General features: G+C 36.3%; 1 protein-coding gene across 3 annotated transcripts in view; it reads right to left on the reverse strand.

Moving 5' to 3' along the window:
• Positions 1–19,027, reverse strand: part of LOC123681726 (probable G-protein coupled receptor CG31760) — a 90,184-nt gene that overhangs the window by 64,737 nt on the left and 6,420 nt on the right. The window contains exons 2-4 of one of the 3 annotated variants that reach the window (XM_045619980.1): positions 17,149–17,246; positions 8,227–8,320; positions 7,758–7,944 (exon numbers count right to left, since the gene is read on the reverse strand). In XM_045619980.1, coding sequence (XP_045475936.1) covers positions 7,758–7,944; positions 8,227–8,307 — 268 coding nt within the window. In that variant the 5' untranslated portion in view covers positions 8,308–8,320; positions 17,149–17,246. Of the gene's footprint in view, positions 1–7,757; positions 7,945–8,226; positions 8,326–17,148; positions 17,247–19,027 lie in introns of all 3 variants that reach the window. The other 2 variants (XM_045619979.1, XM_045619981.1) reach the window with 2 other exon arrangements.

Here is a 19,027-nt window from a genome sequence, read left to right on the forward strand (position 1 = left end):
TACTGAATAATGTTGGTTCTGAACTATATAAAAAGCTTGGTTATTATCTTCCGTAATATTTTATTTGTCAACAATCGATGTTATTATCTTTCTCTCGAATACCTCGTTAAATTGATGAGGTTGATTGTATTTTCTAGATTAATTGTTCATTAACAGGGAGATGAATGGAATAATTAATAATTTTGAGAATGATCAGGTTTTGGATGAAGTCATTAGTTGACACATCAATTCGTAAAAAGAACGATAAACTTGAAGTAGCTTCACAAATTTAAAGGGGATTTGATAGAACTGAAAGGTGAAAATTCTAGACATTTTACACAATTGTTTATATACATGTTCTGGTACATATTTCTCCAAATAATTCCGAGAAGAATAATATGACAGCTACTGACTTCTTTATCAAATTATATGCTGGTGAGTACTTCGATTCGAAACTGAACATTCTCCATACATTTGCAACATATGAAAAAATTTGGAATATCATTAGTTTGAGGATTCATGAGGGGATCCTGGTGTTACCCTTGACCTTTCAAAACTGAATGACTATCAAGTAATTCAGCTTCTCATTTCATGGCAGCACTTTGAAACTCATAACTCATAAAATAATATTAGTTAAAGAGTTTTGCAATGAAGTTTCCTGAGATCAGAATTGATCCCTTGGGAAGCATAAATTCTTCTTAATTCGATTTTTCTGTGAAAAAAAGCCTTTATGTGGACTAGACACCATTTTACGAAAATTAATTCATTTCTGACAGCAACGGATCTAGGATTTTTTTCAACGGAAGGCAAAATTTGAGAAGCAACAATCAGGTAAGGAACAGGTAATTTCTTTTTTCGTCTCATTTCAATGATTAATGAAAAGTGTAACATACACCCAATTTTGGTACCGCTAAGTGCGTTGGTCATAAACAGGAACAGGTGGTAGTCACTTGGTGCCAGGTCCGAATTTTAGTGTGGATGCCTAAAAACTTCCTAACCAAGCTTCTGGAGCTTCTGGCAAGTCATCAAATGAGTATGTAGCCTGGCTTTGTCTTGATAAAACACGATTGTTTTTCTATTCACCAATGCTGGATGCTTCTATTCGATCAACAGCTTCAAAAGGACGAGTTGTTCACAGTAGAGGACATAATTGAGCTTTTGGTCTTAGAATATTACCTGCCAATCCCAACAAACACACAGCAACACCTTTCTGATCGTCAATCCTGGCTTGGAAACGGTCTGGGCAGCTTCGTTGTCTTTAGACAATGACCTCTGCCACTTGACATTGCTTTAAAAAACCCATTTTTCATCCCCAGTCACCTTTCGATTTTGTTGCGATTCAGGCAATTCGGTTTATGAGGTTTTTTGCGTTAGAACGTGTTTCGCCCAAACATCAGGTTTTTTTTCCAATCTAGTCTTCTGCAAATGGTTCTAAACGGATTTATGATCGATGTTCAACTCTAGCTCGATATTCACCATGATTGTATCGACATTTCAACCACAGGCCTACCAGAGTGTGGTGCATCATTCACCTCCACTACACTAAAACAGAATCGCGTTTCTCACTTTAAGGTAGTAAAATTGTGAAATATGGCGAATTTTTTCCTTTGAGACCTCCATACTAGGGCATCAGAGCTATTCTCACCTTACGTGATCTACAGCTCGCCTTTTTGTTTCGAAGTTATAATGAACTCCAGTATTTGGGATGGTTTCAAGGAGGCTACTTTCTCGCTACTACAAGTTTCTTGTCCAAAGCAGATTTTGCGTTGGCTAGTGATGGCGAGGCATTCCATCACCAGGTGATCCAGAGTTTCTTCCTCCTTCCCTCAAAATCTGCACTCATCATTTAGTGCTAGACCCATTCTCATGAGTTGTTTTCTGAGGCGACAATGCCCTGTGAGGAATCCAGTGAGGAGGTGTAGTATATTCTTGCTAAAATCCAGATACTTCTTGAATCTCGCAGTGTTCGATGAAACTTTTTGGGATGATCCAAACCAGGAAGATTTCGTCAGAGTGTTTCTCTTTCGGTTTTTTTCTTCTCCTGAAACTCTTTGTTGTAGGTACATTTGTTTACATCACAGACAGCTTCCGGACCAATGAAAGGAGTTTGTGCTCCTTTCTGGTAAGAGTGTTGTCCTCTTCATTCCCTTCAATTCCCGAGTGCCTGGGAACCCAGACTGAAAAGACCTTGTTAGTCTTGCCTATTTCGTTCAGTTTTCTATACTATCTTAGAATCGATGATATGTAAGCTCAATGCTTTGATTGCATCCTGATTGTCAGAATTTATCGCTATATCACATTTTCGATAGTTCCTTGCTTGGTTAATTTCCCCCACATCTTTCTTTTGCAAGTATCCTGCCTGAAATATACTCATCAGACTGTGGCCAAACGATAGTCAGTATTTGGAGGCAGTTCCAAATACTCCAGCGCCAGTCCCAGTCGTGGTTATAGAACCATCTGCGTAATTTCTTCTTTCTTTAGCTAGGGAATTGTTCCTGTTTGATAGGCCTTGGCTTCTATTCAGTAGATGGGGAAAACCAACTTTGTCTCCATCTTTTCGGTGGGCGTCCAGGTTTTCTTTTCCATTGGTTTCTATCTAACGCCATCCTACCAACATGGTCTCTCCATTACCTTCTTCTTTGACTAATCCACTTGGCAACATCCTTTATACCTAACTTTTCTCTTATTAACCTCTGTTCTGTCTATCTCTCAATGATACCCCCGAATTCTGATCAATCTGAGCATTTCTACCGTTCTGAGCTTCTGTTTGGTTCTCTCTGTTTCCGCATCTGTTAACCATTCAATGTTTTTCTTTTTGTGAACTGGAATCGTGGACTCCCTTTCCCAATCTTCTTTTCCACTCAGTATCAAAATGAAAACGAGATATATAAAACGAAAGGACGAAAAAACGAAATTACTTTTTCCCCTAACCTAACCTAATATAACCAACCCGAATGGAACCTGAAATGCAAACAAGCTCAAGAATTCCGTGAGACAATTACCAGACTTTCTGGAATCTGCTCATCCAAGGCCGACTTCGTTCATTACGATGCAAATTCCCGATTTTACGATATTCCTCTCGGATTATGTCCCTACTTCTGGAACACAAACAGAGATATAACTCAATTCTGGCGCATAAACACCCATTATGCCTTCATGTCCCGAAAATATTGATGTTTGGCTGGATTGTATTCAATCCGTCCTGCCGCTTCAACATTGATTTCTCATTACAATATTTCAAGATTGCATCTTTCCACTTCTATGGCCGGAGTTATGGGTAATGGGGGTAGGTTCAGAAAGGTTTGTTGATGGGTACGCGCTGATTTCGATAATGGTGGTGATTATCGGATAACGCTTGTGAAATGGGTTATAGAATTCTGTAATTGATTTTCGATAAGTTAGTGAGAAATACGACAGTAATTGAAAGGCAAACGTTTACCAATTAAGCCGTACGTGAATTATTAAATTGTTTTATCCAATTAGGAGCAACGATTTGAATTATTAGAGAGTTGAATGAATTTCCTAAATGTGAAAATTTCTCGATTCTTCGCTTACCAGGTTTATATTTTAATCTGCTCTGTTATTTATTTGAGACATGACAACAGGGCATAGCTGGCCATAAAAATTAACCTGTCATTGCTAAAATTATAGTAGTACAGGTACAATGTATACAGAGCCGGCGTTAGGGGCGAAACAGTGAAGCAATCGTTTCAGGCTCTTCTACTCGAGGGGCGACAATTCGGCCTAGTTTGCTGGCCGCCTTTTTCTATTTCATCCTCAATTCTTAAGAACAATATAAGGTTGTTTCGCTTTGCTGCGTTTGTCAACATTCCATGCAATAAAAATCTCTGAACCCCTAAATAATAAATAACACATAGAAGCTCAACAAATGTAAACAGAAAGAAATTGAAAGAGGGATAAAATCATTATGCATTTCACAATTAAACCATTCGACTCAGGAGTGAACAAAAGAATTTGAGATATTCAGCTGAAAACTTGTAAAAACGTGTATTCTGACATCTTAAAAGTTTTCTCAAAACCTACAATAGGGTAAGGTGACCGCGACTATTGAAGTCTAAGGTCAAAGGACACAATTCTATAGGTTTATTCCTATTTATTGTCATCATCAATATTGTAGAAGATAAAATTTCCTGCAATTTTTGTTTCGAAATATGATACGATATAGCACTCTGTTCGGGGAACGAGGGCCCGAAAATGTTTTAATGATTGGATTATTCGTTGGAGTAACTATATTACTTCGTATGGGGGTTTTCATTGGAAGCAATGCAATAAATTTGTGTTTCATTACCCAATTCCCGGTGCTATTTTGACATAGCCGTATGAAAACGAATTTAATTCCATTATTTATGATATCAGCACAATGAATTTATATTCAACCCAAAAGTTAATCAACCGAATTTGCGTATTCCAGTTTTAATCGAAAATTAAGGGCAATACCTATAGTATTAAAAAAATTAGACGAATAAACACAACACTCAACAAGTTTCGGGACTGGTGCACATAGTATACAGCCAGTGCCATATCTCGTCATTACCAAGCTTCAAAATTTCGAAACATTAAGTTAAGAGGGAGCACTACTATGTGGTTGTTCAGTTCAAAACGAAATTAGATATATTTCTTTCTACAAATAACCGATTTTTATGAGGTGTTCACATAATTTCATTGAATAACATTTCTAATTGGGTGTTAAATTTATTAATTCATTCGAATTCAATAGTCGAAGCATATTTACAAAATTGGAAAAATAGTTACAAAAACAAAAGACCCTAATGAAAGACGAAAGATACATACCTACTTAATTTATGAAAAAAAAAATTTGTGATAACTGCATATACATAGGGGAACAACTTTGCTGCCACCGTTTTTCTTCTGAAATTCAAGACTTTATTATCAAAAAATAGAACCGTGAATATCCCCATGATTTTCTGCGCTTGGGATTATCGTAATGAACCCATTTTTCGTCTCCAGTGACAATGCGATGCAGAAATCCCTTCCATATTTGCCTTGCAAGCAGCTGTTCTCAAGCAAACAAAACATATCTCGGCTTCAACTCATACGGCACCCAATTTCCTTGTTTCTGAATCATTTCCATGACTTCCAGGCTTCTCGAAATTGCTTGTTGCGTCACCCCCAATGATCCTGCCAATTATTGTTGCGTTTGACACGAGTCTTGATCAAGTAATGCCTCCAATTCTGCATCTTCGAAAACCTTCTCTCTTCCACCGCCATGCTGGTCTTCGACCACCGTTCTTGAAGCGTTGAAACCACTCTTGGCACGTTCTTTCACTAATAGTGACCTCACCATAGGTATTTGAGAGCATTCGATGAGCCTCAACTACTGATTTCGACATATTAAAGCAGAAAATTAAAACCTCCCATAAATTACGAGAATTTGGCTCGAAAGCTGACATGTTTAATCGAGAATAACTTCATGATGCAGACACAAATCGACTAAAATTTCGATGGCTTTATGTTTATGTTATGAAATCTACGATCTATTTATGTTGACTACCATTTACCGCTACAACCATCTTTTGCAAAACGGCGGAAGCAAAGTTGTACACCTAATATGAGCGAATACTTTATATACTTTGTTCTTTTATAAAGGAGAGAAACTTGGACACTCAAGTTGGCCGATCAGAGGCGAATAGAAGCATTTGAAATGTGGATTTTTGGCAGAATGCTCAATATATCTTGGACACTTTATAAAGTATCGAATGAGAGGGTGATAGACAGTGTTAATGCAGATAGAGAGCTGCTAAAATGTATCAAAAGGCGAAAAACATCTTATTTTGCATACATTTTGAGGGTTGATCAGTATCAATTGCTTCAGACTATCATAAAGGGCAAAATAGAGGGAAAACAAGAACCAGGAAGGAGACAACATTAACAGATGACGAATATAAGATAGTAGACAGTGATGAATGTCCAAACGTTGGCTACCACCACCCATATCAACTCATATTTCTCAGAAATAAAATACCCAAATACCAAATGTTGCAACAGCATCACAAACGAATATTTCCGGAATCCAATCCCAAAAATTAAAACCTCTAAAGTTTGATGGCAGCGTTCGAAACTCGGACAATATTACACAATATAAATTCGAAACTCTGAAACCAGTGTAATTCTTGAAGCGGGAAAACCCATTCAGAAACGTCACCCATTCATATCCGAATGGGTAAATTAATTCCATCATCGAATTATGTAATTACCCGGAACAAAGGCGCCAGTGGCGCCACCACTGTCATCCGAATTAATCACCTAGTGCCAAATTTAACGCTGGCTTGAAAAGCGACACCCTTTCAGGAATTTCCTACTGCGAATGAATTCCAACCGGCAACCCCGCACCGATCTGTAAAAGCCGGCCAGAAACCTTGTTTAATGAAAAGGCAGTTTAGAAATTACAAACTTGGGAGAAAATTGCCGGGGTATTGTTATCTTTCATGAAGTTAGGAAGAAGTTTCTGACTATTCTGCTGGCTTGGATGACAAGAGAGTTGGATGATACGGTCTAGAATTGATGCGAGAGGGAAATTGCTTAAATGAGTTCTCTCAATTTTCTTGTAGCGTTATGTGTTTGAATTTATCAACCGTTTAATCAAAGTTTTTCGTCTCTATGTTAATATTTGTAGTTGGGTGATGAGCAGAAATCTTTGAAAGAAGCACGCCTTCACGAAATAGATGCTATGTGGAATTGCTTATAAGGATTTTGGAGATGAATTCTTCAGTGATATCCATGAGTTTCCACATGTTATTCTCTCAACATGAACAATATCTGATTTCAGATAGTCAGCATGTTTTCATTAACTTAGCTTTATAACCTCTGTACGATCACTACTGAACTGGATGAATCTTCTCAAGTCGATGTTAGTTACACAAATTTTTGAAAGCGTTTGCTCGAATGGATCATGGTATTCTTCTTGGAAAGCTGCCTTCCTTTGGACTGACTGTAGGTTTTGTGTATAAGTTTTAACTTAGGAACATAACACTTTGAGTTCAGCAGTGTTTTGGTCACAGATCTGGTTCAGGTTCCCTCTGGTTTTCCACAAGGGTCTACACTTAGTCCATTGCTTTTCATCATTTGTGTGTATTTGTCAAGCTTTTGCCTCCTTAACCTAGATGACTGTAAATTGCTTTGTCGAATTTGGTCTGTCTAGGGTTGCTGGAAACTACAGGGTGATGTCAATAGATTGGATCGTTGATGATGTCATAAGATTTCACTCCCTCTGAATATTGCGAAGTCTAGTGTGATGTCACTTAGTTTAGCAGAAGAAAAATAGCAATTGATTTTGCATAAAGTATTGATGATCGATCCTCAGTAGGGTTGCAGATAATAGAGATCTCCCTTTTTCACAATCACATTTTTTTTTCAGCTAATACTCACTTTCAATCACTAATTGTTTTTGTTTTTCATGAGTTAAGTATGTATCTTTACTTAGAGTATTTTTGTATTTGCATTGTTGACGGTATAATAGGCCTTGACTATTCAATAGTGTAGAATTTAAATAAAACTTAAAAATTTAATTAACAAGTGATACCCAGCTGATACTTCCATATAATGGATAGATCACTAGAGCTGAAAGATTTACATAGCTGCTAGATTTACAGTGCCACTAGACCAATTGAAATGATACATGCACAATATCCGGAGATGAAGTTTCAACAATTCTTTTTTATAATGCATAAAAAAATATTTGAGTAGATATTCTTCAAAAAACATTTTCAGTGTTAGTGTTTGATTATGGTCAAACTTACCGTTGTGGTGGGCGACTCCCAAATCTTGGAGGAGGGTAGCTGCAAGATCAGCTTTTTGCCTGGCAGATTCAAATCTAACGGTTCTTATATTTACAGAGAGTGCTTTATAATCTTCGCCTAGGCATAAGAGGCCAAGGCTTCTTATGGCTACGTCGTGGATGATTTGAAGGCTCTTTTCGATCTTCTCCTAGAATATAAACGAAATTGAAGAAGCAACAACAACCGTATGGGGTCATTAAATTTTTTCACATCGATTTGGGCCATAATACATCAAAGATGATATTAAGAAAAATTTCAAAAACATAAAGAATGTTTCATTGTTAACATTCCAAAAGCAAATTGTGGTGATGAACTGACACTCTGGCAATACTATTAAAATATTTTATTCGGTTATTGAGAACGATAACATATCAAATAGTATTTAGAGTAACTCTCAAAATTTAGAATCCTTTATAAACAATTATCTTACCTTTCTCCCTTGCGCGTTTTCTCCTGTTAAAATAACGAAGGTGACGATCAGAATGATTTTGCAACAAAATAGTTTCCCCATTATTGGTCTTCATCTGTACTGAAATGAAAAAAAATTTCTATAAGAAGTAGAAGCAGAAAGTAATCCTTATGATGGAAGATATACATAAACAGTAACTTCACTACTTCAATTGATCAATTTATGCAGTATAGGATATATGTAGGATTTCAAAAATATTCCTCGAATTTCTTATCGAGTTCTCCTTGAAAAGTATCTTCAGTACTTCACTTGGCTTGACATGCTATAAAAGGTTTTCCAATAAGAGGTTCATTTCGATAAGCCCCTCAAAGTAATAAACATAGATCGAGAGAGCATATGTCATTTTCAGTAAGCAAATTTTATCTCCAACATGAACATGAAAGTGTTCATAGCATAACACTACGACTGCGAGGTTTGCTGACCGTTTCTAAGCATATAAAACAGCTTTTTAAGAGATCATCCACCTATAGAATAGCTCATGTCATCAATGAAGGCAGAATTTTTGATTTCGCTCCTTCGTGCACCTATTTTATGAGGAAATATAAGGGGAGGCTTATGTTGCATTCCTGAAGTTCACTTCCTCTTGTCTGTTCGTTTACGGTGTTAACTTGAATCCAATATGTGTAGAACTTACATTCTTCATCCTGTCGATTTGTTTTCTTTAAATTTTGCGATTTCAGTAATGCCTGTTTTTTCTTCTTTATAGCTTGTATTTTTTTATACTGTTGCTGAAACTATGTGAATCATGGCCCAACAGCAACTGAACCTAACTTGGGAAGCTGAATGTAATGGCCATTTAATCCCATTTTTCTTATGTCTATATTATATATTTTGAACAATTATGTACATATTGGAATTAATAAACCTTATTATTGTTATCGACATGAAGCGCTCGGTAATGAAAACATATCAGTGATACAATATTTCACTCAATTCGCGAGTTTCACCACAAAGAACGCTCTTTTTATATTCCATAATTAATCAACGTTTCATATCAACTCAAAATATACATTGTATTGAGATAAATACCTTAATGAATCAGAAATTCAGAAAACAAACTTCAAGCGCGCCAAACGTGAAACAACCGATGACACTAGGAGAGCAAAAGTTGCCAAACCTTGGATTTCAGCAGGTAGATACAGAAAATAATGAATATTATGCTTATTAAATTCGACACTTAGGAAAAATATCGGATACCAAATACTCAAATTTGCATATTTAGAAGGAATCACTCGAATAAATATATTTCATTCAATATAATATACATTCATAACGATATAGTCAAATTGTGCTTTTGAAAATATATCACAATCCCACAACGTAATCTAACCATCTTGGGGACATGTAAAAATTGCATATACTTCCTCTATCTGTGTTTATTACTCTATGGTCTTAAGCAAATAACAACAACAACCCATTCCAGAGAAACTGAGCCAAACCACTTAATCAACTATTCCTCAAATCCTCAACACACTCCCTGGGACTATAGCAATCTGAACTATAAACACAGCCATTATACTCGCTTCAATATGTCCGACACATCCTGTGCTGAAAACCGCCAACGCATCAACGCCAAAGTTGCGACAGTTCTGGAACTCCCAAATGAAGCATCAATGCTTTCAGTCATCTCACTCCAGTGGCTGCAGGTTTCGGAAACTGCAAATTATCCGGCTCAAAATCGAGGTTTACGGTTTCGATGAAACTGAACTGTTTGCAATGGCGAATTTCAGGATCTACAGGTGCTTCGGCTTCCAGGACTAACAGATAGGATAACGGTGGAGATCTGATATTTGCGTTAATCAAACTGGGAATTCGTTATCGGAGGTTATTTGTTCGGGTTTGGTGTCCCAGTGGGAGTTCTGGACGATTTTCGATTAGAGGTTTCGGGTCACGGTGGAATTTGATGAAAAGTCGTTGTGTATGGGGATCTTTAACTTAAAGGATCCATACATGGAAAGATCTGATGTTAATGATTTGAACATACGTTTTAAAGGTACCCTTACAATACAAATACAAGCGGTGTATTTGCAACACAATTATTCTGTAGAATAATCTTTGGATCTTTTGATTGACTTATCTGTGGACATCAGAAGGGTTGGTAATATAAGACGTTTACGAGCCTTGATATTCAGCAGGCTTATGGTTGAACAGATGGCTATTCTATCTGAGTATGTGCGTTATTTATATTTATTCAGGGTGAGTCAATAGTTCTCGATTGGTCGATAAGTCTTGAAAATTTGGTACTAGGACTCCAAATTTTGACGGAATCAACAGTACTTAGTGCATAAGCTTAAATTATTTTTGACTGTACAGGTCAGCACGAAAGTACCACCTTGTGTTTTTTATAAATGATAATGCCAAATTTTCATACTGTACTCATAATGTCCATGAAATTCGGATTTCGTAATACCCCACTTGTCATTATTTATCTGTAATAATTTTCGACGTGGACAACTTTTTCCGACGAATTTCATGGATAAAATATTTTAAACTAAAGATCATATCTTGAAAACTATTCGAGATAATTGAGAGATTTTTTTATTGAATTCTCGAAAAGTTTTCAAGTCTTCTGCAAATTTATGAATCATTCTACAGGGGGTCCGAATTAATTTTCTGCTCAAATATAAAATAAACTACGGCTGAGGCTCATCGAATGCTCTCAAATACCTGAGGCCGCTATTAGCGAAAGAACGTGCCCAGAGTGGTTTCAACGTTTCAAGAACGGTAATTTTGACGTCGAAGACCAGCATGGCGATGGAAGAGAGTAGGTTTTTGAAGATGCAGAATTGGAGGCATTACTAGATCAAGACTCGTGTCAAACACAACAACAATTGGCAAAACTATTGATAGTGAAGCAACAAGCCATTTCAAAATGCCGGAAAGTCATGGAAATGATTCAGAAACAAGGAAATTGGGTGCCATACCTGTTGAAGCCGAGAGATGTTGAACGGCGTTTGTTTGCTTGTAAACAGCTGCTTGCAAGACAAAGACGGAAAGGATTTCTGCATCGCATTGTGAAAATTGGCTTCATTACAATAATCCCAAGCGCAGAAAATCATGGGGATATCATGCTCAGTATTTGGTGAGACTAGCTCGGTTTTTTGTATTATGAGTTGTTAAAATCGAATGAAACAATCACTGGCGATCGTTATCGAACGGAATTAATGCGTTTCAGTCAAACATTGAGAGACAAACGACCGCAATAGAATAGAATATAGAATATAATTTATTTGCTCTTAAAACATCACAAATAAATAAAATTAACCTTCAATAATTTACAAGGTGCGTCAAAGTTAAATATTTAAAAAAATTGATACAATAAATATCCAATACATAATAATAATAAGTCATATTAAAAAACTTCAATAATAAGTCACAATAAAAACTTCAATAAAAAACCACAATAAAAAACCATAATACAACGAGATACATGATAAAGTGATTTTACATCATGACAATGCTCGACCCCATGTTACTAAGGTGGTCAAGGATGAAATGGGAAGTCCTACCCCACCCGCCGTATTCTCCAGATATTGCTCCCTCGGACTATAAGTTTTTTCGATCAATGGCACATGGCCTGGCTGGCTGACCAGGTCTTATGAAGAAGTATAAAATTGAATCGATTCGTGGATCGCTTCAAAAAATTACCAGTTTTTTCAAAGCGGGATTCGTACGCTGCCCGAAAGATGGAAGAAAATAGTGGCCAGCAATGGGCAGTAATTTTAATCATAAATTTGTAACCAGTTTTTTACAATAAAGCCTCAAATTTCGGAAAAACGGCTGAACCAAAGTTGTACGCCTATGTAATAAAATTCACACCAACAATATTTTGTTATTATTATTTAAAGTTCTCAAATTCTTTAAAAAAAACAGCCATTATAAAATTCAATATTTCATTTTCACCCCAAAAATCGTTGACCAACTTTCCTCCCAAATGAATAGAATAAAAGGGTTGAACCCTAGCTCCCCTCATTGACATAGTTTCGGAAGTATCTCCGATAATCGCAGCAACTGAAACCGTTGGAGTGAATGGTCTGTAGGAGGGTGGCTTCTGGTCATTCGGCTTCCATTACTTGGAGGAACTCCATTCACACTAACTGTCACATCCGGCCAAAATTCCGATCTATATTACAAACTGAAAGGCGAAAAGAGGTTAAGTGGATACATTACCGAAGTGACCCTTTTCGTTTGAGCACGCCAATGGACGGATGAAAGGTTTAGAGCCCCAGATTCGAATTTGGGAGGAGATATGACCAAAGGAGATAAATTTTTTCGGGGATAATCCCGGATATGTCTTCGGATGACCGTGCAGAAATTGAACGAGTTAGATTGCCTTCGAATAACTTACAACTTACAGCAGGAAATGTTTCATCGAGGGGACTTTTAAGATATTGTGAATAGAGTAGATGGCGGGAATCCATGAATTGAACGTTTTAGAGAATAATTTATCTCAAAGAGATTCTAAGGGATTAGGTACTCTCTTTTAATGTAAATATTAGGATTAAAAGATATTCAATTAAATGAATGCATAAAATGCAGTAATCAGCCATGTTACGTGATTTTTAAGTAGAATTTATTCGTCTTCAAGACGTACTCTTATGCTACAAAGTACTTGTTGTACAATATTATATTTCCTACAACTACTATGGAAAGTAGTGTATGCTTCATAACTTACTCAATTTCAATACTATGGATTGCTCATACTTTGAGAAATATTATTCCACAAGGTACTTTTCCACACCTCACTTTTTGCACGAATGAAATTGGGCTATCGAACCAACTTTTTTTTTATTCGCAAATCAAAAAGTTTCACTTTCCACAACGTGGATCATTGTTGAAGGAAATTATGAGAAAACCCCATAAAAATCTATTATTTCGTTTTGAATTGTAACCAGAACCCAAACTCTATAGTCGCTGGACGTCTTCAGCTGTGTAGGGAACATGCACAGAAAAACTTTCAGCTTTCATGAATTAACGAAGGTATGGCCGTCCTGGGCTTTTTTTTTTATCTATAATAATAGTCCAGTAAGACCAGTAAAAATACAACTATTCTTAAAAATTTGACATTATTCGTCTTCAAGACGTACTCTAATGCTTTTCAATCCCTTTTCTGTAGAAAGATACATATTTACTTTACAAAGTACTTGTTGTACAATATTATATTTCCTACAACTGCTATGGAAAGTAGTGTATGCTTCATAACTTACTCAATATCAATACTATGGATTGCTCATACTGTGAGAAATATTATTCTACAAGGTACTTTGCCACACCTCACTTTTTGGACAAATGAAATTGGGCTATCGAACTAACTTTTTTTATTCGCAAATCAAAAATTTTCACTTTCCACAATGTGGATTATTGTTGAAGGAAATTATGAGAAAACCCCATAAAAATCTATTATTTCGTTTTGAATTGTAACCAGAACCCAAACTCTATAGTCGCTGGACGTCATTAGCTGTTTAGAGAACATGCACAGAAAAACTTTCAGCTTTCATGAAATAACGAAGGTATGGCCGTCCTGAGTTTTTTTTTATCTATAATAATAGTCCAGTAAGACCAGTAAAAATACATCGATTCTTAAAAATTTGACATTATTCGTCTTCAAGACGTTCTCTAATGCTTTTCAATTCCTTTTCTGAAGAAATATACATATTTACTTTACAAAGTACTTGTTGTACAATATTATATTTCCTACAACTGTTATGGAGAGTAGTGTATGCTTCATAACTTACTCAATATCAATACTATGGATTGCTCATACTGTGAGAAATATTATTCTACAAGGTACTTCGCCACACCCCACTTTTTGGACAAATAAAATTGGGCTATCGAACCAACTTTTTTTTTTATTCGCAAATCAAAAATTTTCACTTTCCACAATGTGGATTATTGTTAAAGGAAATTATGAGAAAAACCCCATAAAAATCTATTATTGCGTTTTGAATTGTAACCAGAACCCTAACTCTATAGTCGCTGGACGTCTTCAGCTGTTTAGGGAACATGCACAGAAAAACTTTCAGCTTTCATGAAATAACGAAGGTATGGCCGTCGTGGGCTTTTTTTTGATCTATAATAATAGTCCAGTAAGACCAGTAAAAATACATCTATTCTTAAAAATTTGACTTTATTCGTCTTCAAGACGTACTCTCATACTTTTCAATCCCTCTTCTGTAGAAAGATACATCTTTACATCCAAAATAGGCTTAAACCTCGACAGTCAGTTTTTCATTCTTTCCATGGAGATTTTTTGAGGTATATACAAAAAGCCATGGAGCATTCTTTTAAGGTATATGCAGAAAGCCAGAAATTCAAGTCAATGCTTTCCTCTAACGGTTTAAGTTGTTGCATATCCAGGCTATGTATCTGGAACCAATATTATACACTATTTACATCCTCAGATCTCCCAGCGCTGTAGAACCTAGAAACCGCGTCGCCATCATAGCTCAAAGCCAACAACACTCTACGCTGATCACTCGCCGATACATCAAGTCTCTCTAAAGACCAAACACCGCACATCCTTGTATCAGATTCGATCTAGAACGCCACGACACACATTCAAGACATCCCCATCGGCTATTTATAACGGCACACAGCCGATCATCCCTTTCATCTCACGCCGACAACGTGTATGCTCTGTTGACGCTTGCACATCGTCGGGCTGTCGAACCAGCGAACAGGAAATTTTCGAGGCTGTGAACATCAGGCCCCAGATTTTATTAGAGCCAATTCAGCCGTCGAACAGGTGGTCCGAAAGTCTCAGATCTCTCGATTCGGAGACGGAAATTGGAAATCCGGTGAGGAAGCAGAAGGGTGAAGGGGTGGGGGTGATGTGTTTGGTTCTTGGGGTGTTGGAGTTTGTTGGGACTGCTGGGCATCAATCATTTTCGTGTGTAATTTTGAAAGGCGGTGGTGTATTGGGCGAATTAGGTGTGAATTGGACGTATTGGATGATAGGTGACATGTTGGGGTTGGAAGGGAATTGGGCGCCATATGGGGCCAGTGAGAAAATTATCAGCTTCTTCGTCTTTCTGTTCTATATAGACAGAACTCAACACTTTTTAGTTATTTTTGATCTGGTAACTCTATAATCTCCGAAATAGTGCAACAAGTTGGGAAAGTTCAACATTTCTCACGACTGAGAAAATTGGCTTTCTCAACATGTTGCACACTATACTTCTCCTACAACTGCTATAAAAAGAAGCGTATTCTTCATAGCTTACTGAAATCCAAAACTATACTTATTGCTCATGATGTGAGAAATATTATTTTTCACAGCCCACACCTCGCTTGATATAACAATAGAATTGGATTTTGAAAAGTTCGTTTTTATGGAAACGCAACAAATACATAGATACTATCAACGAAGGCCGTTTTGAATTGAATCAGATACTACTTGTATTATTTAAATTCGCGCAGTTGTAGGAAATAGTATATTATGCAACAACTTTTCTCACGAGTGAGAAAATGACTTTCTTCACAGGTTGCACACAATACTTCTTCTACAAGTAGCGTATTCTTCATAGCTTACTGAATATCAAAACTATGTATTGCTCATACTGTGAGAAATATTATTTCTCACGGCACTTTGCCTACACCTCGCTTGATTGAACAATGAAATTAGATTTTTGAAAAATCGATTCTATGGAAACGCAACAAATACCTACATAGAGACTGTCAATGAAGGCCATTTTGAAATGAATCAGGCACATTATTTGTATTATTTGAATTTGTGCAGTTCTAGGAAAGATATAGTGTGCAACATGTGGAGAAAGTCCATTTTCTTACTCGGGTGTTTATGGCACGAGCCTGAAACCAAACTTCCACACTCGTGAGAAATGTTGGACTTTCCCCACTTGTTGCACAATATTATATTTCCTACAACTGCTATGAAGAGTAGCGTATTCTTCAAAGCTTACTCAATTTCAAAACTATGTATTGCTCATACTGTGAGAAATATTATTCCACAGGGTACTTTGCCCACATCTCACTTGGTAGACCAATGATATAGGGCTATCGAACCAACATTTTTTTTATTCGCAAATCAAATATATTCACTTTCCACAATGTATATTATTGTTGAAAGAAATTATGTGAAAACACATATAAAAATCTATAATTTAGTTTTGAACTGTGCACCCAGGTGGTGGTATTTCCTCTCAAGGTCTTGAATCGATTGTGGATTATTGGAATAAACCTTATCTTTCACGTAGCCCCAGATAAAAAACTCTGAAGGTATTAAATCCCAAGATTTTGGTGGCTAATTGTGATCCCCTCTTCGAGAAATAACAAGGCCAAGACCCAATCAGCGAAGTTACGATGTTAGTGATGATCGTATTTCTTGCGAAATGAGATGTACTAACGTCCATTGAATTTCTAATTACTAAGATCGACGAAAAATCGAAAAACCTTGATTTTCATTAGCACTACAGGCTATATCAGCAATATTCTCAGTTGTGCTTGAGCAACGCACACGGTTTCGATTATTCACATCACTAATTTGTCCCAACAGCTCAAATTTTTTCACCAGTTTCACTATTGCCGGACGAAAAAATGCTTCACGACGACCCGAAAGGGCTGTAGTTTTCACGAAATATGACTGCAAAATTTTTACAATTTTTGTGGTGAATTTCAACAAAGCATTATGCGTTGTTGAAGCGTGTATCATTTTATTTTTAGTAATGGCACAGTTTTCACTTGTCAAATGTCAAAAGTGACAGCAGCCCAGATAGTGGGCTAACATTGAACCTCTTATTGCAAAACCCTTTACAATCGGACAAAGTGCTATTTCAATAGTAATAAAATCAAATGATGAAAAAAGTTTTCTGTTCATATTCGTATATCTAGTTGACGTATTGATGGTACATTCGTTGTGAGTGTTACCTTAATTTAATGTGCTCGCCAGTGTAGCTCCAAATCGATGTGGATGATCCCGTCCCAAACATTAATCATGAGAACCAATTTCCAACTTGAAAAACTTCCTGAAAAACAGGCACAGAGTTAATTTCATGACCCATCGCATTTGTTTGTAACAAACGACTGTAAACTGTACAAAATGGTGCAGAAAATCGAGGATTAATGTTATGCCTCCCTTGTTGAACTTTGTTAAAATTTAAAAATCACGCAAAGATATGTAACTGCTTATAATTTTTTTTTTTAATGAAACTTAAAATACTGATATGACCTCATATTAATAAACATAAAGATAGAGGAGGCATACGTCATTTTCAGTGCGCAAATTTTGTCCCAAACATGAACTATTAAATTTGACATGAATCGCGCGGAAATGAAAACATATCAGTGATACGATATTCCCCTCAATTCTCGAGTTTCTCCACAAAGAACGCACTTCTTGTGTCCCATAGTGAATCAACGTTTCATATTAACTCAAAATATATTGAAATAAATACCTAAATATATCAGAAATTCAGAAAACAAACTTCAAGCGCGCCAAACGACGTGAAACAACCGATGAAACTAGGAGAGCAAAAGTTGTCAAACCTTGGATTTCAGCAGGTAGATACAGAAAATAATAAATGTTTTGCTCATTATAAATTCGACAATTAGGAAAAATATCGGATTCCAAATATTCAAATTTGAATATTTAATCGGGAATCACTCAAATAAATATATGTCATTTATTATAATATACCTACATTCATAATGATATAGTAAAATTGTAAATTTGAAAATATATCACAATCCGACAAAGTAATCTAACCTTGATGGGAACATGTAAAAATTGCGTATATTTCCTCTATCTATGATTATTACCCTTTGGATGTGACCAGATTTAAAAAGACCAATTTTGGAAGAGGTCAGAGCCCGGATAGGTGACCGTCCAGTTTTATATATTTTGAACTTGAAATGTGAAAAGTGAAGGAGCAAACTCTCTTTTCCAATTTTTCATTCAATTTCAAATTAGGCCCATTCAAGATCTTGAAATCTATTCTAAAAAAGAAGTAAAAATCACGGATAACTTTTTCGAAGTTGACAATGAAGAAGCATATCGTATAAATCATTCAGGGAACCGAAGTTCATAATTTAATATCTAGGAGTGGCGTAGTTGGGGCAACAGATTTCCCCAAGCTCAAAACTCCCGGAAAATGTGGAAAACTCGTTAGTGAGGAAAAGTTTTCCCCTCTCGATACAAGAAGGCGTACTTCACTCATCGATAACTCAGGGAAATGGCATATTATTCTTGAGAAAGTTTTCTCGATTTCTCGAAATGAGTTACTTCAGAATGGGAGAAATTGGGGTTTCTGGAATATTCGCTGATAAATAACTTTTTGGACCATCAACAAAGTTTGACCTGTTTATTGGGAGGACTCTTCTTCCTTTCACTGACTGGTGTGGTAATCCTATGAGGAATGAATCGACATACAGTGCTGGCAAGTCGGTATATCACGATATAATACAATGTGTAAGAAAGAAATGCTAAAAGAATGCTGAAAGTCAACATGAATGAGACAAACATTGAAAGTCCAAGGAGAAACAAGAGGAAAGTATTCCTACCTCTGCAAATCTTCACATCTGTCAGCCTCATACTCAAAGAGTAGTTTCATTTACATTGAGCCTTTCGTGAGAGCCTTATGCAGAAAAAGAATTTTCACTATAACTAAAAGAAATGTATTCGCATGAACAAAAACTCAATATTATTCAATGGTTTTTGAAAGCTTGCAGCACAGTGAAGTGATTGAGCGATTAATTTTTGCTCATTCTGGTCAACATATTCCCCGAATCATTATGAACAAGCCTACTT

Source organism: Harmonia axyridis, chromosome 6, assembly GCF_914767665.1.
Source record: "Harmonia axyridis chromosome 6, icHarAxyr1.1, whole genome shotgun sequence".
NCBI classification, from domain to species: domain Eukaryota; kingdom Metazoa; phylum Arthropoda; class Insecta; order Coleoptera; family Coccinellidae; genus Harmonia; species Harmonia axyridis.